Genomic DNA, 24,795 nt, shown 5'->3' with positions numbered 1-24,795 from the left:
TGACGTCACCTCCTGCATGCTAGCCACTGAGGAGCTTTGCCAAAAACAAGTGAGTACAGCAAAGTAAAATAAACAAAATCAACTTAGATTCTACAGGTTAATGTTACCTACCTAGCCAAGTCGGGGCTAGGCATAAAGAAGGGATTATGGTCTTCTTTTGGGGCAACAGGGGAGGTTATAAGGCTGACCAACTTGGCTAATAAACATTCTGCTTATTCCGATTATTCCACAGACAGCTTACATGAAAACCGCCAATTAACTAAAACAGTATCCTGCATTATGTATCTGCTTAAAGAAACAAACATATAATGGTTTATTGATCAAACATCAATGTGTAATCAATTTAAGCCAGAAATAGAAACTCCTCCAACACCACAAGCCAGCTGTGGTCACAGAGTGGTTACTTTAGCCAAAAAATTGCAATTAGACTACAAATCAGTGTTTAGTAAACAAGAGATTTTGATGGTTAAAAGGTAACAGCGGCTATGAGCAGAATTCCATGTTTGCTCACATTTTCCATACATGAAACAATGGGACAATCTATGAGTGCGTTCAGTATCCAACTTTAATAACAAATGTGTGCTGCCAAGAACGTCTAAGGAGGCAAAGAAGACAAAAAATTAATAAAAGATATTCATAGAGGTAGCAGTGAAATACCTGATGCATGATGTGAGTGATGGCTCCACTGGATGACGTAGGGATAGACTTCACGACCACGGACGTCTGCGCAGCAGTCTGTGACTGAGTGACATGCTGCAGTAAGGTGCGGGTGGGCTGTGACGGCTGCAGGTGGTGGTGGTGGTGTTGCTGGGATGAGTGACTCACTTGGAGAAGGGAGGTGAGTGGCACATCTCCAGAGCTCACAGTGTTGGTTGAAGCCACCTGACGCGCTTTACCTTTAAACAATACAATAATGGATATGAGGCCCAGTCTAATCGTTTAAAATGCCTTCAATCTGAACTGTTAATTCAAGCTACTGAAGGCTGGGTCACTGGGCAAACACTTTGGGCTATATGCTGGGATACAACTGAAAGACTGAAAACATTTTAACTAATTTACAATAAAGGGTGTCATGGTAATAGCCAACAGAAGAGACAGAATACAAGACAGAAAACTACATGATACAGGAGATCAGCCTAAAACCATGTACTCTCTGAATGATTGCCAAAAGGTAATGACACATTATGTTCAGAAATGCTTTAGAACCGATAAAGAGATTATCTCCCAAAAGCTTGTTGACCGAAAATTCTGTTGGTTCAATAAATTTTTTTTTTTAAAAAATGCATTAACAGATACTAACAGATTTATTCACGAAGCAGGAGTTGTCAGGGGTTCAAAGTGAATTTCAAATTAGCCAAAAATTGTTGAAATGAGTTGACTTTTTTTTTTTTAAATGTAAAATGTATTTTGAATTCACTTTCAGTTTCTAATGAATAATGCGGTGTGATTACTACGTATTTTATTTCTGCATGACTGCACTAATAAATCCAACTACAATACATTTGAGAATCTGGTCTGGGTGACTATAATGTCCCTTTAAGGACAGAAGCAATTGTCCAAGTTCTGAACAAAAAAAAACCTAGAATTTGAGCTATACGTTTGTTCAACCATCATTTTCCTCTTTCATATTGACTGCACCCACACAAAAATACAAGCAACCCCTGGTGCTCTGGTGGCTCGATTATAAGCAAAGAAAAATACCGGCACTCAAGGATTTTCCAAAGTTTACTTCTCCATTTATTGTGGAAAAATCAAAATCGACGTTTCAGCTCCTCCTGATGAAAGGAGGAGCTGAAACGTCGATTTTGATTTTTCCACAATAAATGGAGAAGTAAACTTTGGAAAATCCTTGAGTGCCGGTATTTTTATATTATATTATATATATACACACACACATATACATACAAACAAATGTGATAAATGTTTATTTTAAGATCTGCACAGCATTTTAACTGTGAATGTCATAATACTGTTGGCTTTTAACGTAATAAAACACACATTTGTTTGCTGTGATGTTCCACGAGTACAACGATGCCCCTCAATGTACAGGCTTCATGGGGTTTTGAAAAGTTACCGGGTCAGATATAGGGCATGCCCATTTCAGTTTTTAAACATTGAACTTTTGGCAGCCCAGGAATGAGAATTTCCCCCATCATGGCACACCACTTGCAAAAGTAGACCACCCGAGGTATTCAAAATGGGGTATTTCCAATCTTTAGTAGCCACTTGGTCACAGACCCGAGCCAAAGTTAGTGTTCATGTTAGTTTTTTGCATTTTTCAAACAAAAACTGCACTTTTACCAATATCATTATACTTTTTACTGCTTTAACACACTCATATTTGTGTTCAGTGATGTCTGAAGAAAACAACAGTATCCCCCCTTGTACAGGTTTTATGGGTTTGAAAAGTTACAGGGTCAAACATAAGGCTTGCAAATTAAATTATCTGGTATTTCTGTCTGGGTTGCTGCAGAGGTCTCCCCAATATCGCAGAGGGATTGGCTGAGCGCGCGGTAATCGCAGAGGGACTGGCTGAGTGCGCGGTAATCGCAGAGAGACTGGCAGAGTGCGCGGTAATCGCAGAGGGACTGGCTGAGTGCGCGGTAATCACAGAGAGACTGGCTGAGTGCGCGGTAATCACAGAGAGACTGGCTGAGTGCGCGGTAATCACAGAGAGACAGGCTGAGTGCGCGGTAATCACAGAGAGACTGGCAGAGTGCGCGGTAATCACAGAGAGACTGGCTGAGTGCGCGGTAATCACAGAGAGACTGGCTGAGTGCGCGGTAATCACAGAGAGACTGGCTGAGTGCGCGGTAATCACAGAGAGACTGGCTGAGTGCGCGGTAATCACAGAGAGACTGGCTGAGTGCGCGGTAATCACAGAGAGACTGGCTGAGTGCGCGGTAATCACAGAGAGACTGGCTGAGTGCGCGGTAATCACAGAGAGACAGGCAGAGTGCGCGGTAATCACAGAGAGACTGGCAGAGTGCGCGGTAATCACAGAGAGACTGGCTGAGTGCGCGGTAATCACAGAGAGACTGGCTGAGTGCGCGGTAATCACAGAGAGACTGGCAGAGTGCGCGGTAATCACAGAGAGACTGGCAGAGTGCGCGGTAATCACAGAGAGACTGGCTGAGTGCGCGGTAATCACAGAGAGACTGGCTGAGTGCGCGGTAATCACAGAGAGACTGGCTGAGTGCGCGGTAATCACAGAGAGACTGGCAGAGTGCGCGGTAATCACAGAGAGACTGGCTGAGTGCGCGGTAATCACAGAGAGACTGGCTGAGTGCGCGGTAATCACAGAGAGACTGGCTGAGTGCGCGGTAATCACAGAGAGACAGGCAGAGTGCGCGGTAATCACAGAGAGACTGGCAGAGTGCGCGGTAATCACAGAGAGACTGGCTGAGTGCGCGGTAATCACAGAGAGACTGGCTGAGTGCGCGGTAATCACAGAGAGACTGGCTGAGTGCGCGGTAACCACATGCACAGAGACAATTTAACCATCTCAACCATGGTTCCCTTTATAACTATTTTAGTGGGGTAATGGATTGATTCTATGAGAAGGTTCGAAGCATCATACATGTTAAGATATAACCCTGTGTATAGTTATTTGATATTGGAGAAGGCTTATAACGCTAGTGGATATATATTTATATGTACGTTTTTCACGGATCTGTACCCTGCTCTATATCTTGATATATATTGAGTATTTACTATATTTGATAGAATACTTACCTCATTTCCATAGTGGCACTTACCTACATTGTGTGGATTAAGTGCACGTTTGTATATTGGTATTTACGATTTAGGGTTAAGTCCTTAGACACACCTGGAGTGTATGACTGGTGTTTCAGGAAGCAGTTTTCTTGGAGCCTGCAAGTTTTCTCGGTTTCTGAAAATACTATCGTAGGCTATGAATTGGTACTTAATGTGTCTGTCACACTCTGCTGTAAATTGTTACATTTATATTTTAGCTTTATTTTAAGTCTGAATAGTTGTGTGAAATGCAGAAAAACCTATCCAAGTATTCACTTATCCTCCTGACACTTCTGGGATAAAACATTGGACCATTAACGAGGGGAGATATGGTGTATACGTGGACAATATGAATCGTCCCAGAGAGGCCAGGATTTTGTATGGTGAAAGTCACTGAAAACTGGATATCTCTGCCCTTGAGCCAGTTTTAGGCTGCTCTACCCACAGCACTACAGGCAACGCTGCGTCAATGTCTCACTGGAGTGTGCTTCTCTTCCTTTCTAAGAAACATCTCCCATGACGTGCAGCCAGGAAATTTTAAATCGAAAAAATTTGGGGTGCCTATGTTTGCCATTGCTGATCTACAAGGATCTCTCTTCCCTCCAGTACTGAAACATCTGTCACTGGTTTGGCAAAGCCCCCTTTTACCTGTGCTTATGTATTCTGCAACCAACTCTGACTCCACCACAGCAAATGAAGCACTTTGGACCTGCCGCTTATCTGAGGCCATCTGGATGGGAACAGCCATCTGACTCAGGTCTATGGTTGGTTGACGGGTTCTAGATTCCACTTTCTCTTTCACTGAAGAACAAAAGGACTCGTTTTAAAAAAAACCACTGAGCACAGAGGTGATATTTAAACATCCTCTAAATCTGCTCAATAGATCAGCCCAGCCTTGGCTACCCATGGCATCCCAGATATTTGTCTCAGAGCCAGTAATCACCTTTATTACTCTAAAACAAAAATCATCATCTCAACAGAAAAAGCGCTTACTAAAACCATTCTTCAACCACAGACCCTGGCCAGTTAGCCCTTAGTGGGGGAAACAAAACGGGTTGGGACGCATGAGTGTGTTTGTATAGTATCTTCAGAGCATCTAGACATTCTGTTACATGACAGGCTTTTTGAGATCCTACTGAACAACTCTAATCCATACTTAGGTAAGAATAAACCCCCCTGACCTAAGCTGGCAGGTTCACTAGCACACTGTACATATTCACTTTCACTATGCACTAACAGAAGATCTCAATCCATTTAAGACTGGATATGCTACTATAAGACATAGTAAGGATGGTAGTACAGATAGAACACACACACAATGCATTTTGCAGACAAAATAGAATTCTAGTTTTTTAGTTTGTGTTTGATGCACCTCTCCAGGAGTTACATGTTTAACAGGAAGCTTGTGCTAATAAAAACAAAAAAAAAAAAAAATACAAAAACCCTTATCAGCTTTCACATCTTCAACAAAACCGATATTATCCCCTGTGTGTTTAGATTAAAGGGACACTACACTGTTTATGCAGCCCTAGCCACACCTCCCCTGGCTATGATTGACAGAGCCTGCATGAAAAAAAAAAAAAACTGGTTTCACTTTCAATCAGATGTAATTTACCTTAAATAATTGTATCTCAATCTCTAAATTGAACTTTAATCACATACAGGAGACTCTTGCAGGGTCGAGCAAGCTATTAACATAGCATGGGAATAAGAAAATCTAAATTAACAGAACTTGCAATAAAGAAAGCCTAAATAGGGCTCTCTTTACAGGAAGTGTTTATGGAAGGCTGTGCAAGTCACATGCAGGGAGGTGTGACTAGGGTTCATAAACAAAGGGATTTAACTCCTAAATGGCAGAGGATTGATCAGTGAGGCTGCAGGGGCATGCTCTATACACCAAAACTGCTTCATTAAGCTAAAGTTGTTCAGGTGACTATAGTGTCCCTTTAATGTAGTTGTTCTAGTGTGTATAATCTGTCCCTATGTCCTGGCTATAACAGGACTATAGGACTATAGAGTGAGGAATACAATTTTGTATTCCTGACATTATAGTGTTCTAGTGTTTCTTTAATAAGGAATTCATTAACAATTAGCACCAAAACATTCATCATTTTCCAAGCAGCCGTCACTAAGAAAAAGCATCTGTGACGTTCTAAAGAGCAACCCACAGATTGAATGACTGAAGCTCCTAACAGAATAAGTGCCCGCCATCGGCAGAATCTATAAGGGAGATGGAGGCACTCATAAGGGAGTATTGCCCTTGTCTACTTCTCTCCCAGACCGCCGTACACCAAGAAAAAAAGTCACCCTCACAATGTTTGAAAATACACAAATCCCCTTGAAAAAAAAAAACACTTTAATAATGAGTAATTAACACTTCTGCATTATCAATTCCATTCAATCCAGACGGCAGTGATATGAAAACAAAGCAGCAGTCTCTGAAGGTGGTCACCATAAGATATGCACCCAGCAACATTCCAACTGTACCGACTTAACGAGGACCAATAGGGGAAAAACCTACCACAGTGTTGCCAAATCTACATGGCAAGGCAGTGAAAGGCTGAAAGTGTCGTGGGGTGGGGTGGACTGAAGTCATTTTAATAACAAGTAACTTTAGATTATGCATTAAGTCGGATGAAGAGGGTAGGATTTTTGGGTGACGGGAAAACGCAATTTTTTCTCAAAACTCTTCCAAGTGGTTTAATCAAACTAGGGAAGAGAACAGAGACTCGTGACAGTATAATTACTACCCTGAGCTGCTCTGCTCCAGTATAGCATCACTCAATGGAAATGCTAAGCCGGTCACAGGACGTAATTCCTGTATATTTAATACCCTATGAAACTGGATTATTAGACACTAAAACGATGGAAAGCACCATCAGTACTGTAAACAGTGCAAAGAAACACATTATGATATCTAATAATGATCACTGGGCTCAGCGGGTTTGTCTGGTATTTGGTATTGTCACAGGATGGGAATGGTGAGTATCTTCCAACCCAGAGAAAGGAATTTATTAAAAAACACCTCTCTCGGGTACAATATGCATAAAGCAGAGCAGACTGCACGCGGAGATAGAATATTTTAAGGAATATCAAACAACTGTTGGAATATTGGGCAAAACACAGTGTGTTATTCTCATCAATCCTAGAGACGAGCGCTAGCTGAGAAGTAATCTCTATGGAAATAATATGAATGTCCCAGCAGGTTGTTCTTGGTGACCCTTTATCAATATGGTTGCCCTAATGTCCTGCTAACATTACCATGCAATATCATGCATAAATAAAGCTTTGGTATTTTGAATTGAACAGACCATATGCTTAAATATGTTAGTTATGTTTTCGCCATATATGCAAAATATACCTTGATATGCATACAAACCCCAAAATATATTGTTCAAGGCCGTATTTACTAATGGACTCTAATGGGAGACGCTGGCTCAACAAAATTACAAATGCATAGCTTCAATGATTGGAAACCCTAATGCATTACTGCGGCCTGAAACAACAGTGATGCGGCCTGAAACAACAGTGATGCGGCCTGAAACAACAGTGATGCGGCCTGAAACAACAGTGATGCGGCCTGAAACAACAGTGATGCGGCCTGAAACAACAGTGATGCGGCCTGAAACAACAGTGATGCGGCCTGACACTCCTAAAATCGAAAGATCTCCCTTACCAGCTCCTTACAGAGAGTGAGCCAGTGATCTGCACATCACTGTCTGCAACCCCTCCTGGCCCAGTGTTAAGAGTGTCAGAAAGAAAGTGAACTGCACCCACCAGAGGAGCAGACTGCAAGCGCCCTCCCAACCAAACCACTAACATTTTTTAAAATCTTATAATAAAAGGTGTGAAAAAGCTGAAGTCAAAACACATGCAGCCTTCCTCACCCATGCAAAACACATATCACACATTGTCGAACGCAACACACAAACGTAATACAGCCTTCCCACACGCAGGCGGCACTGACTAGGACTGTGTATAGCTGAAAGTATTTTGGATTTTTATGATTGTTCAAGTGGCCCCTGTGGGAGAAGATTACTTGGCCAGTGCCCCCCCAAGTGAGTTTAGGATCACATAAGTTCTAATAAAATATACAAATCTGTGTTGTCTTCCTCGGCAAAGATAAACACAGGCATTGCTTGTAAATATCCTAACATATCTCTTTCCTCCTGTTTCTCCATATTGGATAGTGGATCCCCTTTAAGGCTGTAGATGTAAGTAGGTTTACACTAAATTTGCACGTTTTCTGTAACGTTTAAAAAGGTTTTTCGACAGTACTTTATTGCTTTAGAAAACTATAGAAGCAGAATTTCATGTATCACATGCAGGCCAAACTATAAAAGGATAGGCATACCCTTTTTCTTACACAATGTATTCTAGACTTGTGCAACCACATATACAGCTTCATAACATGAATGGCGGGTGAGTTTGTAACAGGTTTAGCAAACAAATCTTTGTTGTCTTTTTGCAGTAAAAAGACTGTATTGGGACCAAGCGTGTACTCAGCAAAGACATTCTGAAGTCCTAACCCACTGATCATGTAAAACCACTACTATTCCCTGAATTTCAGTCTATGGGGAAGAAATCATGTGATACCAAAAACAACACACGTCCTAATTGCAGGTAAGCACATAGTACAACTATGTCAAAGACTGAGGGTGGTCATTGCATACAGCAACACAATATGTATTCAAACTAATTATTACAGTAACAAAAATGCATTGCTGAAACTATTTTTCATATTTTTTAAGAAAAGGGAAACTATAGTCACCAAAACAACTTTAGCTTAATGAAGCAGTTTTTGGTACATAGATCATGTCCCTGCAGTTTCACTGCCATTTAGGAGTTAAATCACTTTCAATGCAGACTTAGTCACACCTCCCTGTAGGTGACTTACACAGCCTTCCTAAACACTTCCCGTAAAGAGTCTTCTAATGTTTACATGTCCTTCAATTCAATTTTGTTTAATGTAATGTAAAGTAGGACTTAGTATCTCCTGCTCTGTTAATAGCTTGCTAGACACTGCAGGGGCATCCTGTACGTAATTAAAGTTCAATTTACAGAGCAGGAGATAAAAACTTTTAAAGTAAGTTATATCTAAATATATATGATTTAATAAATGAAACCATTTTTTTTTTCATGGAGGCTGTGTGAGCCACAATCAGGGGAGGTGTGGCAAGGGCTGCCTGGACAGAAACAAAAAAGTGATTTAACTACTAAATAGCAGAGAATTGAGCAGTCAAACTTCAGAGGCATGATATATACACATATACTGCTTCATTAAACTAAAGTTGTTTTGGTGACTATAATGTCCCTTTGAATTACCAATAATGTAGTAATGTTTTAAAGAATCTTACCAAGCACTTTACTAGCATTTATATAATGCAAATAGGCATTGTAAGCACTTCTCACAGTACCGAATCGGTACAAAAAGTGAGGTAGGAATTCTGACAGGTAAGTCTGCTACACATATATCCTATAAGAAATAGGTTTAAGCAATGCAACGTGAAGCCGTCTGAATCCAGCCCTCCTCCCCCAGTAACCCCTTTAACTCACCAGCAGTCTGCTGAAGCTCCATGAGAGCCTTAATTGTGGATGTGGCGGACTGCGATTCGCCAGCTATATCTTGGTATATTATAGTAGGACCAGTGTCCATCGCGATCTCATGTTCAGACCAGTCCTGACCTCGAGAAGCAATTACATGGACCACAGGCTGGGAGTCTGACAAGGAGACAATACAACACACTGACTATTTTGCATATCAGAGGAGACCACTGACGATCACCACAAACCATTTTGCTTAAAGGAATACTACAAGCACCATAACCACCACAGCTTATGGTGTTGAACGTGCCAATGGGAAGTCAGGTTCATGTAATGCACAAGTACCAACTATCCCATGGCATTGAGTGAAACGTTCTCATTATTACATCCCTAGCAGAGGGGATGCTTCAAAAAAGACAGGATGTCACCCATAGTTTCCCTGTACTAGCTCACCAGGTGCTTGGAGTGTCCCTTTAAGGCAATAGCTGCCAGTTACTGTGCAGGAAGTATGCACTCACATTGGAAACCAATACTTGAAGATTCTTCACTGGGAAAGAAATGGTTACACTAGTGAAAGTCTGACACACAGATTGGGCTGTGGTACCTTGGGAACTCTGTGAGGACTCCGTAGAAGATGAGCTGCTTTCAGTATCTTCTTTCACCTCCTGGATGGTGGCGCTCGTTGCCTCTACCACGCGTGAAGCCTGTTGGAGAGTTTCCGTAACCAGTTGCCTGGTTTGCTCGCTCATTACCGTGGCCTGGAATGTAACTGGTTTGGGTTTTATGAGGACCTACAACAAAAGAACATACATGAAGAAATCAAACAGCTGTAGCAGGTCCACACCTTCCTCATTCCAGCACTGATACTCCGACATCTGCAGCTGAACCGAGGTCATAGTCAGCCTGGAAACATTCATGACAACCTAGTCTTCTCATCTGGTGTTTAATGAGAACTTACAGAGATGTGTCCAATCTTACCTTCACAATTCTTATACAAAAGTATAAAAAAGAGCTGTCTGAGGAAAAACATTTTAAAGGCATGATCTACATAATAATAATCAAAAATAAATAAAAATATCGAGCACTCCAGACCAAGCATTTCATCTTTGTCACTTTCTTACATTTTAGAAAAGTGCCGATTATAACTGGAAGCAGAAACACTCCCAGTTTTCACTCAGATAGCCAGGGAGGTTTTTTAACACTTCTGTTAGGGCCACATCGCAAACAGAGGTGGCAGGCGTCCGGTGCTAGACTATGCCTGCCTTGTCAATGAGCTTAGAAGCATTGAAAAACGCACGCTCGTGGCTTCAACCTTGAGGCTTCTCAAGGACAGAAAGGGAAGGGCTGTTCATTCTCAAGGACAGAAAGGGAAGGGCTGTTCATTCTCAAGGACTGAAAAGGGAGGGCTTGCAAAGGCTTTTGCAAGCTTTTTTTGTTGTTGTATTTTTACCCCCAAAGAAAACATGCAGAGAAAAATATATATATATATGCATGCTTTCATTGAGGGTATATCTACACAGTTAAAAAGTTAAACAATTAATTTGCATGCTCTGCTGGTTAAAGTCAAGAATTTGAATTTGCCAGATATGCTTCAGAGATTCTGAATGTGTAGTTGGACCCACACCTGTGTTTTCCCCTGCTGTCCATAGACTATCTTGGTGGGTATAATTTTGGTTGCCGGCTGGACAGCTGAGCTCATCCCTTTGGGCTGTGTGACAATCATCTTGGTGATGGGACGTGTAGCAGTGATGATTGCTGGCTTGGTTCCTGCTGGCATTGCTTGCAAAGCCTTTTCACCCTAGTAGGGAAACAAAATAGCCCATTGATTACCTCTGGCACGCAGGCACGCGCGCACACAAACAAACACACACACACGCACTCTATTTTGAACAAGGACAGTCTAAAAGTTAAAACATCCAAACTTGCAAAGCAATCATAAGAGAAAAATGGAGGGGGCAAGGTAGAGTGTGAAGAAGTTGTAGAGATAGGAAGTCAGTGGTAAAGAGGTCATGGGGAGGGGGAGCTTGAGAAAGAGAGGAGATATATCAGATCTAAATGGTGGAAACAGACACTGGCCGATGGAGGGCTTTGTTGGCATAATATCATTCAGTAAATCATACAATGCATGGATTGTGATAAAGCAGTCCCAACATTAGCCGACATACGGTTCCAACACGGAACAAAAATACATGTGCTGTATGTGGTACATTATTGAAACATACACGAGAAAGGCACATTCATTCTAGCTATGTTTAAATCTTATTAGCAGTGTTTGCTGATAAAGCTTGGAGTACCCCAATGGTGCATTGCCATATCGTGATATCTTGTAGTGAATACAAAGATTGCCTGAGGCTGCATTAAAGATATGGATAACGCTTACTGGAGAGGCCAGTCCCATATATTTCTTGATTGGATTCCTATGTCAGGGCTTCAAATGTCCACTCACCATTAGCAAGTGAAAATTCAGCCCAGGCGAGTATACTATGGCTTGCACTGGCTAGTCATGGCATCAATAATGTCTCTGAGCTGGCACTATCCACCAAGCATACAGTTAGTATTTTAGTAATGCTAAAAGTGCCTCTGTGCATCACCTGACATTTCTTTTACAGTTTAAACCCAATAGAAATTACTTTTTTTTTTCCCCAGCTAAGCAACCAAAGTGAGGTTTGGTTGTATTACCCCTCGCTGATGGGGCAGTGGTTCAGTTTGGTAGGGACACACTCAAACTAACAAAATATTTCCAGACTTGAACACCCTGCAGAGGGTGTGATGTCCCCACCCAATAAGAACAGTTAAGCCGATCAGCTCCAAGGAATTAACGCAGTGATTGAAATAATTGATAATATCTGTCCTGTAGGAAGTCTGGAGGAACGAGCGCTATCAATATGGAAAAATGGCACAAAACCTATGACCGATCAATTTTAAGATATTATCAATAAATCCTGCCCAATGCCCTTTATTCTCCAAACCAAACTCAGATCCTTTTGGGTATAAAGAGTCAGATACCCGTTACAGAGGATGCCTACTGTTTATACAACTTTTTACCCCAAACTTTAAAAATGAGTAAATAAACATGAAATATTTATCAATAATCCTAAAACAAAAAGCTGTAGTTTACATTTGTAGGACACACTTTAAATGAAAGATTTTCTGTAAACATGCATTTTTGTGCACTCTAGTTCCACCCAGACCCAGCACTGTAGCAGGATCTGGGGTTGGGGGTGCAGGGCTATTCCCCTGATGAGATTCTAGGTAAAAACTTAAAATAGCACACCTACCAATATATTCCACTCAAAAGCAGTTATGTTCTTGTTCTGTCAGAAAGTAATTACAAAAACAATACTTGTGTAAATTCATGGACGCAAAATGAATACATTGATTCAGTGAGAATTATACGACACTCAAGTTTACAAACAATAAGAAATATCCTTTTATAGACAATTAAAACCTTGAATAAAGTATGTTCTGCTCACCCCTGTATTCAGCAGTGTTGTAACAACATTTTTTCCCGGGAGTCCTTGAATAGTCGTTCCTTTCCCTGCTGTTTTCTGCACCACGATGACATTGGGCTTCGAGGTCATGGGGATGGTGGTAATCTTGGTTGTAGTTCCTGAATATTAAAAAAAAAAAAAAAAAAAAAAAAACAGACGAGAAGGATAAATACTACAGCTGTCATGGTGGTCAACCCATGGTGACTGATCCACTTTCACAACTCCAGTCTTACGACACTGATAACACACTCATCCATAAAATGGATATTTTATATACTGTATGTGGTTGCAGAACAATGTCTGACATATTACACCATATAGTCTCCTGGGCATTTAAAAAAAAAAAAAAATAAATTATGTCAAAGTGTGCAGATCACACTGCTTTGTTTTATATTAGCTGTGTCATCTGAACTCACTGCAAAATTCTTCCACATTTCATTAAACTGCAGATTTCCTGTTGGCATCAACAGCATACAACCTGCCAAAAACTGCATGTGAGCAGTAACACCAATTTAATCCCTGCACTGGGCTTGTTAAACCGTCAGCAAATGTACAACAAAAATATATACCTACCTGAAAATCAAGGACAGACTGGAACATATAAACGAGGGTGGAAGAAAAACCTTTGCTTTCCGTGGAAGTTTGCGGGTGTGGAGTCTTTACAGAGGAAATGGTTAAAGAAGGAGCACAATAAGTCAGGACTGTCATGTTTGGAAATATAGAGGCCACTTACTGGGAATGAGAGTCGAAAAGTCTTTTTATTTTTTTTATCAATGTAAAAATGAAAAACTCCAGGATTAGCGATATCAATATATCTACATTTAGATTAGGGATCGACCGATTATCGGTTTTACCGATATTATCGGCCGATATTTGGGTTTTTTTCAGCAATATCGGTAGCGGCCAATAAAGATACCGATATTGCTGGTAATACATACCAGGACTTGTAATAAGCCCGGCGGTCCTGGGAGGTCCCAGCAGCAAGCTGTTACTTACCTCCCAGCAACTCCCAGTGTAAATCTTGCGAGTCCCGCGGCCGTCAGAGCGTTGCCACGGGTTACCATGGCAACGCTCCGCGCGGCAAACAGACCGCGAGATTTACACTCGGGGCTGCTGGGAGGTAAGCAACAGCTTGCTGCTGGGATCTCACACTGCTCAGTCCATGCCACTGGACCACCAGGGAATGTCATAGCCCCATGGTCAGGCAACAAGCAGGGAGGGGGGAGGACTAAAAAAAAAAAAAAAAACATATATAACATAAATATTAAAAATTTAAATAAAAAATGCCCCCGCCCCATTATATACACACACACACATATACAAACACACTGCATTCATTATATACACACACACTATACAAACAAACACACTGAATTCATTATATACACACACACTATACAAACAAACACACTGCAATCATTATATACACACACACTATACAAACAAACACACTGCATTCATTATATACACACACACTATACAAACAAACACACTGCATTCATTATATACACACACACACTATACAAACAAACACACTGCATTCATTATATACACACACACACTATACAAACAAACACACTGCATTCATTATATACACACACACACTATACAAACAAACACACTGCATTCATTATATACACACACACACACACACTATACAAACAAACACACTGCATTCATTATATACACACACACACTATACAAACAAACACACTGCATTCATTATATACACACACACACACTATACAAACAAACACACTGCATTCATTATATACACACACACACACTATACAAACAAGCCCCATGGTCAGGCAACAAGCAGGGAGGGGGGAGGACTAAAAAAAAAAACAAAAAAAAAACAAAAAAAACAAACATATGTAACATAAATATTAAAAATTTAAATAAAAAATGCCCCCGCCCCATTATATACACACACACACTATACAAACAAACACACTGCATTCGCTATTCGCACACCACGCACTCTGCATTCGCTATTCGCACACCACGCACTCTGCATTCGCTATTCGCACACCACGCACTCTGCATTCGCTATTCGCACACCACGCACTCTGCATTCGCTATTCGCACACCACGCACTCTGCATTCGCTATTCGCACACCACGCACTCTGCATTCGCTATTCGCACACCACGCACTCTGCATTCGCTATTCGCACACCACGCACTCTGCATTCGCTATTCGCACACCACGCACTCTGCATTCGCTATTCGCACACCACGCACTCTGCATTCGCTATTCGCACACCACGCACTCTGCATTCGCTATTCGCACACCACGCACTCTGCATTCGCTATTCGCACACCACGCACTCTGCATTCGCTATTCGCACACCACGCACTCTGCATTCGCTATTCGCACACCACGCACTCTGCATTCGCTATTCGCACACCACGCACTCTGCATTCGCTATTCGCACACCACGCACTCTGCATTCGCTATTCGCACACCACGCACTCTGCATTCGCTATTCGCACACCACGCACTCTGCATTCGCTATTCGCACACCACGCACTCTGCATTCGCTATTCGCACACCACGCACTCTGCATTCGCTATTCGCACACCACGCACTCTGCATTCGCTATTCGCACACCACGCACTCTGCATTCGCTATTCGCACACCACGCACTCTGCATTCGCTATTCGCACACCACGCACTCTGCATTCGCTATTCGCACACCACGCACTCTGCATTCGCTATTCGCACACCACGCACTCTGCATTCGCTATTCGCACACCACGCACTCTGCATTCGCTATTCGCACACCACGCACTCTGCATTCGCTATTCGCACACCACGCACTCTGCATTCGCTATTCGCACACCACGCACTCTGCATTCGCTATTCGCACACCACGCACTCTGCATTCGCTATTCGCACACCACGCACTCTGCATTCGCTATTCGCACACCACGCACTCTGCATTCGCTATTCGCACACTACGCACTCTGCATTCGCTATTCGCACACTACGCACTCTGCATTCGCTATTCGCACACTACGCACTCTGCATTCGCTATTCGCACACTACGCACTCTGCATTCACTATTCGCACACTACGCACTCTGCATTCACTATTCGCACACTACGCACTCTGCATTCACTATTCGCACACTACGCACTCTGCATTCACTATTCGCACACTACGCACTCTGCATTCACTATTCGCACACTACGCACTCTGCATTCACTATTCGCACACTACGCACTCTGCATTCACTATTCGCACACTACGCACTCTGCATTCACTATTCGCACACTACGCACTCTGCATTCACTATTCGCACACTACGCACTCTGCATTCACTATTCGCACACTACGCACTCTGCATTCACTATTCGCACACTACGCACTCTGCATTCACTATTCGCACACTACGCACTCTGCATTCACTATTCGCACACTACGCACTCTGCATTCACTATTCGCACACTACGCACTCTGCATTCATTCACTATATATACGCACACTACACACTCTGCATTCACTATATACACACACACACTTCACACTGCATTCACTATATACACACACACACACTTCACACTGCATTCACTATATATACACACACACACACACTTCACACTGCATTCACTATATATACACACACACACTTCACACTGCATTCACTATATATACACACACACACTTCACACTGCATTCACTATATATACACACACACACTTCACACTGCATTCACTATATATACACACACACACTTCACACTGCATTCACTATATATACACACACACACACTTCACACTGCATTCACTATATACACACACACACACTTCACACTGCATTCACTATATATACACACACACACACTTCACACTGCATTCACTATATATACACACACACACTTCACACTGCATTCACTATATATATATGTAACGGATCGACTGGCACCCCGACTTGGTACCTCCGTTAATGGATGCTCCTAGTGCTTCCTGAGGACTCCAAGCACTCTGGCAGACACCATAATCACCGAATCCGAGAAACCTTTAAATTCTCCCAAGCGTATGAATGCTGTAGACCATTGAATAGGAACCATACGAATAGGCTTGTACTCCTAGCAGTCAACTGGAACAGCATACAATAAATCCTTCCCCCAATAATGAGACGACACATCACTTTGAGGGTAAAACAGGAACTCTGGACTGGCTCATCCAGCCTGGCTTTTATTTCCAACTCACACATACAGGCCACACCCAGGGGGAGGCATAAAAGAACCAATGACATAGATGTTACCTCCCACACCTCCCCTCCCCTTAGTGTGACACATAATCCCATTATGCATACAGTGTAAAATATACTTTTACACAACTTTCATAACTTTAAAACCATACATCACATTGACATAAAAATACATATCCACAATCAATCCATTTAGGGGAACAACATATTAAAAAATGGCATGAATCCGACCAGGGGTTCAAAAGTTACTAAAAGTATCTTTTGTTCCTTTCTGGCTGGCAGAAAAACATCCCCACAATGCACCCTGGTTTCCTCCCTTCTGCCCTGGAGTTAATTGGAGAAGTAATCCAATTACCAAGGACTAAAGGCAGACTCCATTAACCACATGGTTGCAAAACGACATAAAATACTTTAAAATACATAAAGTCACATTTACACATAACACACAGACATTTCACCTATCTCCAGATAGCTGAGATCTGCACGCACAAAACTACCGAATAGCGCGCAGATCCTACTCACACAGTACAATTGCCATGGAGCTAAAGTCTTTCCCATAGTCTTTCATTATATGAATAGGCTCCATGGTATGGCTATCTGGGGTATCACATTCCCCTAAAGTCTGGTCCATAGTCCAAAGGCAAGAGGCGGGCAATCAGCCCCCTCCAAGGACACGTGGCGAGGTCGGTTTCGCCACAATATATATATATATATACACACACACACACACACACACACACTGCATTCACTATACACACTGCACAAACACACTACACACTCTGCAATCACTATATATATATATATATATATATACACACACACACACACACAAACACTCACTGCATTCACTATACATACTGCACACTCTGCATTCACTATATATACACACTACTACACACTCTGCATTCACTATATATACACACTACTACACACTCTGCATTCACTATATATACACACTACTACACACTCTGCATTCACTATATATACACACTACTACACACTCTGCATTCACTATATATACACACACTACTACACACTCTGCATTCACTATATATATATATATACACACACTACACACTCTGCATTCTATATATACACACACACACATATATATTTACACACACACACACACACACTATACACACTGCACAAGCACAACCTGCATTCATTATATACACACTACACAAATACACACTGCATCCATTACACACACACACACACACACACACACACACAGCCCCCCTGCATCCACTACATGTGGCATGTATATTTTGTGCATTTACCTTTAGAAATAGTTTATTTTTTCCAAATGGTAAATGTACAGAATATTGGCAAGTTATCGGCTATCGGCCTGAAAGTTCACAGATTATCGGTATCGGCTCTAAAAAAAAAATCAATATCGGTCAATCCATAAATTAGATCAAGGTTAATATCTGGAACTTTTATCCACATCGGCTGGGTTAGATGTATCTCGGTTAGACAATTCGGGAATTGTTAAGAAGTGATAAAAAATGGTCTTTTGGGCCTATGCCCTTACTGTGTGGGTTTTCCACAAATTCCCATTCTAGTGAATAAATCACAATATGCAGTCTTGAAATGCACTCGTAACTTGTTCTGTTTCAGGTTTAAAAAAATAAATAAAAATAACGCCACTGCAAATGCTCAAAACCCATAGGTTTAAATCGGCACAAAACAAAAAAGGAACAACCGGGGGAAAGGCACACCAAACACCTAATGCGTTACAGAATTATAGGTCCTTAGACATAGGAGTAACCACTGTTTGCAAAAAAAACGGTCAGTTATATAAACAAAACAAAAAAAATGCACTAAAATGCGCATTAAAGCACACGTACCAGACACAATGTTGCTGGTAATTATCTTGCCCCCCAGGGTGGCTAATGACTTTGGTACCACAGTGATGATACTTCCACTCGTCGTCTTCACATATGTCGCCCCGGGCGTTGCAGCCATACGGGCACCAAGGGTTGAGCTGACAGCCGGACGTGTATATGTGGTTTGTGTACCTAATGAAATATGAACGTTGGTTATAACGCAAATCCACCAAAAGCACAAAATATGTACAAATAAAAAAGAAATACAATAATGTTCTCGATTTTTCAAACTATAGTAAAGATTCTATTTAAAGATCGTAAACGCATGAATCCTAATTTTCACAGATTTTCCCTCCTGTTGCAGGTTTTGTCTTTTATCTCCTGCTTTTAGGAGCATAAGAGAGAAATTCCCATAATGTGCAGAGCGCATGTCATTAAACGTGCTTGTGGCAAGGCATGGTACAGATACAGAGTGCCTCAGCGGTGCCCTGGCATGTATGCCACAATGACATGCCCCCTTTCTGATCACATACATAACTGGCACAGTTCCATATAACTTTCTATACGAGCCAACAGTCTTACCGCTGGGAGTTGTGACCAATTTTGTCGTCATGATGGCTCCGTTGCTGCTCACTACCATGATGGGGGTGTTGCTACTGTTTGGCAGACCAGCAGTCACTGGTTTGGGGAGGATTTTACTGGGCTGAACCTGCTGCGTGATTATCTTAACACCTGCAGTGAAAATAAAAAAAGGGGGGGGGGGAGGAGAAACAAAAAAACTATAACAAACATTTTATCACTCGCACAGAACAAATACTAAGGGCAGTAAAAGTGGACCAGCTACTCCCCAAATCATTAATCTATTTTCATATAGTGCCAGTGAAATCGGCGGATAGCAGATTTATAACTTTATTTGATTTTAACGCAATCTTGCTATTGAATTTGTGTAAGGCCGTGATGGCTAACCTATGACACGCATGTCAAAGGGGACACGCCAAGACATTTTGGGTGACACGCACAGGACAGGCTTCCTTAGGGCGCACCAGCCCGGGTGACCGGCAGGAGGGAAGCGCACAGTGCTCCCTCTCCTGCCTGTCATTTCCTGTAGTGCACCCGTACCTTGGCTGCCCGACGCGGAGTATCAGTCCTGTATAGCTCCCTCGCACTCCTTGTATAGCTCCTGGAAGCCGGAATATGACGTCACATTCCGGCCCAGGCACCACTAGAGGGCGAGCGTGCAAGCTATACACTTATACAGGACATGCTGATATTGAACGGAGCTCTCTCTTAGGAGCAGAGAAGCAGCTCACTAGACCCCAGGATCCACTCCAGCTCTTCAGGTAGGGAGACTGGGTGGATTGTAGAAAAAAAGTGTGTGTGTGTGTTTATGCCCCACTACCCCTCCCACCATAGCCCAAGTCATCAATGCTTCCCTACCCTCCACAATACTGCCCCTACCCTCCAGTATAGCATCATTCCTCCACAATACTGCCCCACTACCCACACTGCTACACCCCACCAATACCAGCCCCTTACAATACTGCCCCTACTCCCCACAATACTGTTCGTACCCCCCCACCCTAACCCCAGTCCCCCACAATGCTGTCCTGCCCCCAATACTGTTCCTATCCTCCCACCATAGCCCCAGTCCCCCACAATACTGGTATTGCCCCCCACTAAAGCCTCAAAACCCACAATACTGTCCATGTCCCCCTCCCACCATAGCCCCAACCCCCACAATACCGTTCCCATCCCCTCACTAATGCCCCAATCCCTCACAATTCTGCCCCTATCGCACCACACTAAAGCCCTATTAAAGTAGGAATATTTCTAGATGTGACACAGCAACTGAATTAAGCCACGTTTTTTTTTTTACGAATTTTGACACACCAAGCTCAAAGGTTCGCCATCACTGGTATAAGGTGTATGTTAATGTTATACTTGTATTTTCTATAGTGAAAAACAAACATACAGGGATGTAGCAAAATAAAATTTACATGTATGTTAATTGTTCAGTGTGTAAAAGCTATTGACACGCATACATTGTGGTAGTGACAGGAGTTAAACGGTTATACGTGTTTTACACTTCTCTTACATGACTGGCATTTACACAGCATACCCACCAGATTCCTGCTTGATCTGTATGGTTGGCTTGACGCCAGGGGAAATTGGAGCCTGCGGAGTAGTCGTGTGCGTGATGGAGGTTGGCTGTGCCAGGTGTGTGGTCTGCTGCGTTACTTGATGAATCTGGTGTTTTGGCGACTGCTGATACTGTTTCGGAAACTGTGCTAGGATCTGACCTGGTGTGGCAACCAAACTCTTGGGAGAAGGTAGTCTGTTGGATGGTACTTTCATTGAAGAGGCTGAGACACATTTAATGTAACAAAAAAAAATAAAACATATCTCAGACATGTGTCGAAGGAATGGGTTGAACAGGAAAAAAAGCAAAAACTCTGATAAGCCACAATGTAGACAGTGCCGACACTGTAAATATCCACCCGGAGTGAACACACAATAACGGATTCTCTGGGGTGTGGATAATTATTGGAAGGACATGTAACGTAATAGTACATCACCCCAGAAAGCATTTCAAGATTTCAATTACACAGCCTTTAAATTTAACTAAATAAATAAAATAAAAAATTACCAATGAAACAAAATGTCAAATATACTTAGTGGGAAATGGAGACAGAATCTGATATTTCCCTTAACCCTAAAAATAACGATGTCCTTACTGGTATATCGGGTTTCCATGACAGCCCATCTCACCCAGTTTTTCACACAGTTTGGTATGGCTGCGCTAGGTGTAGTTAAAGGCTATGAAAGGTGTGCCTGCTAAATGTAATCTCAAAAAGTTCCAAGTGGAACCTGAATGAAGGGGTCATTTCTTTTCTGATGCCATTAATACTTTTAAACAAAATAAAAAAAAGTCTCAGTCCCTACATAGATGCTTGTTTATTAAAAAACATTTTAAAAAAAATATTTATGTTGGACACATATTGTACAATATTAATTAAAGGTATACTTTAAACATTAAAGGACCACTATAGTGCCAGGAAAACATTTGTTTTCCTGGCACTATAGTGCCCTGAGGGTGCCCCCACCCTCAGGGTCCTATTCCCGTGGCGCTGAATGGGGGAGGAAGGGGTTAATCCCTTACCTTTTTTAAAGCGCCGTGTCATTAAGCAAGCAGTTGTTTTAGTGCTTAAAATGCACCTTAAATCAATGCTACAGTTTTGTGAAAGAAAACAAAATTCTATAAAAACATGAAAAGACAGGGGAAAGGGCTTACCTTGCGCCATTGTGGACATGACCAGTGAAGGGGTGGCAGAAACCACTGTAGTAACAGCAATACTACTAGAGGACAAAGGGGCAGAAGGTCCGCCTTCAATGGCTGCCGGGATAAGCGAGGATTGCGAAGAGGTGACAATCAATGGCTGTTTCTGTGTGGTGGATGTTATGACGGAGGTGGGTACCAGTTTGGTGACAGCGGCATAGTTGTGGGACTTCGATAAGATGTTGGGAACAAATGTGGAGCTTGGAGAAGTCGTTACTATAATTACCTGTAACCAAAGACATGGGAAAAATATTAAAAGTACGGTTAGAAAATAATGCACCCTTTCAAGAAGTATTATTTCATTATTTACATCAATTTCACATGAAACGGCTGTTTAAATGAAGCACCAGCAGCCTCCTGGCAAATTTTGAATCAGTAATAATAACAACAAAGTATTTAACCAGGAAAAGTCCATTCTGATTACTCTGGTTTCCAAGTGCGTTCAGGGGATGTTACTTTTGCCCAACATCCAGGGGTTGTTACTACTGCCCAATTTAATGGTGCTCATTTTATCTACCTCGGAAGGATCAGTCAGCCCTGCCAGGATTTGAATAAAGGGTTGAACAGATTCTCCTGATGATGCATTAGCCCACTGAGCTATCTCACCGGCATTTTTTGTGAACATTCGGTAAGTTCACAAACAAATCAATTCAGAATCACCGAAATTAAAATCAATTCAAAAAGGATGTTAATTCAGCTGAATCGGACTAAGTTCTTTCTAGGCTAACTGCATTTTTGAAATCTATTCATTCACTGATTGTCAGAAAGTATTCTAACAAACTGCTTAAAACTTTTTTTGCGCATGTCTAATTTTAAGGTTAATAACCCTCAACGAAATGATGAAATCTCAGCTCTGAAAAAAACCAATATTTTATTAACCCGAGAGTCTTAGTGTACTAGTACAGACACTGACCTTCTGCGTGGAGGTATTGGTAGTCTGTGTGGTGGGTTTGGTAAAGGTGATCTTCACGGGAGACATGTGGGGAGGTAAAGAGTTGGCAATGCTCTGCATGATGTTACTCATCTTGGGGCTCCCAGTGACGGGCACAGTAATGGTTTTGGAGACAGGCGTAGACGTCTTGGGAACGTCCTTTAGGACAACGGGGGAACTACTATTGGAGTTTGTACGCCTTCTTTTTCGAGGTTTTTCGTCATCATCTGAGCAATTGACACCTGCAAAAGCAAATCATAAGTAGCCACACCAAAAAAAAAAAAATTGTGATTTAGGATATATTAAACAATTTATTCCTCACTCAAGATATTACTGTAAACAAGAGTCAGCATATTCCTATTGTGTTTTATACCCAGCCTTTTCCTTGTTTGAGCAGGGTCCTCTTCAACCTATCGTTCCTGTAAGTTTTCTTGTAATTGTCCAAATTATAGTTAAATCCCCCCTCTAATAATATTGTAAAGCGCTATGGAATCTGTTGGCGCTATATAAATGGTGATAATAATAAAAATAATTATAATAATACCAAGTTTTGAACAATGTATGTGGTATGGTACTAACTAGCGAATGAGAAGGAAGTTATTTTTTGCAAGTCTCCAGCTACAATAACAGAGCTCAGCGTTAAGGCCAATAATATTATGTCCTAAAGATCACAAAGGAAGCCCACTCGCATGATCTTCGAGCACAATACACATGTGATCTATAACCTTATTTATTTATGCCAGATATACTAAAAACAAAGTCAATTTCTGTTCAGATATAAACACTTTATTTAGTCTGTTCCTGAGCAAAGTGCAGGATACACAGCAGGACTTACTTTTCACATAAACTGTGCTGCCGCTTGGAAGTACGACCACGTTTGAAGCAGGGCTGGCTGGTCGGGGAGACTTTACAGTAGCCACGCTACCGCTGGGAACTGGGGTTGAGGTGGGTGTTGATGTGGTACTTGTATAGGAGTAACATACTACCACTGGAAGAAACATTTACAGGAATTACATCCACTTATTTTGTAAAAGAACATCTATGAAGGAAGCAATAGGGAGATTTGTTGGGCTCACAGACCGCATGATTTAATGAGAAAATACTAGCCATAGAAGTAGGAACAAAAATATGTATATCGGGACAAATTAATTTAACACAATAAAAAAAAACTGGGGCAAAGTTCTAAAAGTGTAATAAACAAGGAGAGCCAGAGGATGGCTCCCATTAATACCACCAATCTTCTATTAGTAAATTCCCCCAGTTTTTATCTAGCAGCACCAAGCTGACTGTAAATATCTTAGCGAGGTATGACAGTGCCCAATGATAATGGCCGATTAGATTAGGACTTACCTTCTTTGTGACCAGTCTCCGCAGGGTCTGGAAGGGCAGAGTTGTGCTGTCCAGCAGAGTTTGCGATGGCATTGGCAGTGGCGGTAAAAGCCGTCTGTGGGACTAAGCGAGGCATCAGTGGCACCAAACGTCGCCCCTCGATGGACCACTCGGAAGAGCTGTTTGGACCAGACATGCTAGAAAACCAGAATGTAAGCTCTGTAGAACACAATCTAATCTAAAGAGGGAATTTAAATTAAAAAATAAAAAACACCCACTACTTTTCCATGGTAACGCCAATTCGGATTGTACCGGTTCATCCTTACTTACTTTCCCTCAGTTTTATATAGACTTT

General features: G+C 41.9%; 1 protein-coding gene across 1 annotated transcript in view; it reads right to left on the bottom strand.

Annotated features, from left to right (window-relative positions):
- Positions 1 to 24,795, bottom strand: part of EMSY (EMSY transcriptional repressor, BRCA2 interacting) — a 60,906-nt gene that overhangs the window by 8,383 nt on the left and 27,728 nt on the right. Inside the window, exons 5-18 of the mRNA XM_063432307.1 lie at positions 24,462 to 24,637; positions 23,947 to 24,099; positions 23,094 to 23,353; positions 22,136 to 22,406; positions 20,967 to 21,206; positions 19,426 to 19,575; positions 18,865 to 19,035; positions 12,774 to 12,910; positions 12,579 to 12,614; positions 10,925 to 11,098; positions 9,905 to 10,091; positions 9,313 to 9,477; positions 4,405 to 4,557; positions 658 to 896 (exon numbers count right to left, since the gene is read on the bottom strand). Of these exons, the coding sequence (XP_063288377.1) occupies positions 658 to 896; positions 4,405 to 4,557; positions 9,313 to 9,477; positions 9,905 to 10,091; positions 10,925 to 11,098; positions 12,579 to 12,614; positions 12,774 to 12,910; positions 18,865 to 19,035; positions 19,426 to 19,575; positions 20,967 to 21,206; positions 22,136 to 22,406; positions 23,094 to 23,353; positions 23,947 to 24,099; positions 24,462 to 24,637 (2,512 nt within the window). The remainder of the gene's footprint in view (positions 1 to 657; positions 897 to 4,404; positions 4,558 to 9,312; positions 9,478 to 9,904; positions 10,092 to 10,924; positions 11,099 to 12,578; positions 12,615 to 12,773; positions 12,911 to 18,864; positions 19,036 to 19,425; positions 19,576 to 20,966; positions 21,207 to 22,135; positions 22,407 to 23,093; positions 23,354 to 23,946; positions 24,100 to 24,461; positions 24,638 to 24,795) is intronic.

Source organism: Pelobates fuscus, chromosome 1, assembly GCF_036172605.1.
Source record: "Pelobates fuscus isolate aPelFus1 chromosome 1, aPelFus1.pri, whole genome shotgun sequence".
In the NCBI taxonomy this organism is placed as follows: domain Eukaryota; kingdom Metazoa; phylum Chordata; class Amphibia; order Anura; family Pelobatidae; genus Pelobates; species Pelobates fuscus.
Note: the sequence above shows the minus strand (reverse complement) of the source record. Positions and strands in the feature narration are given on the sequence as shown.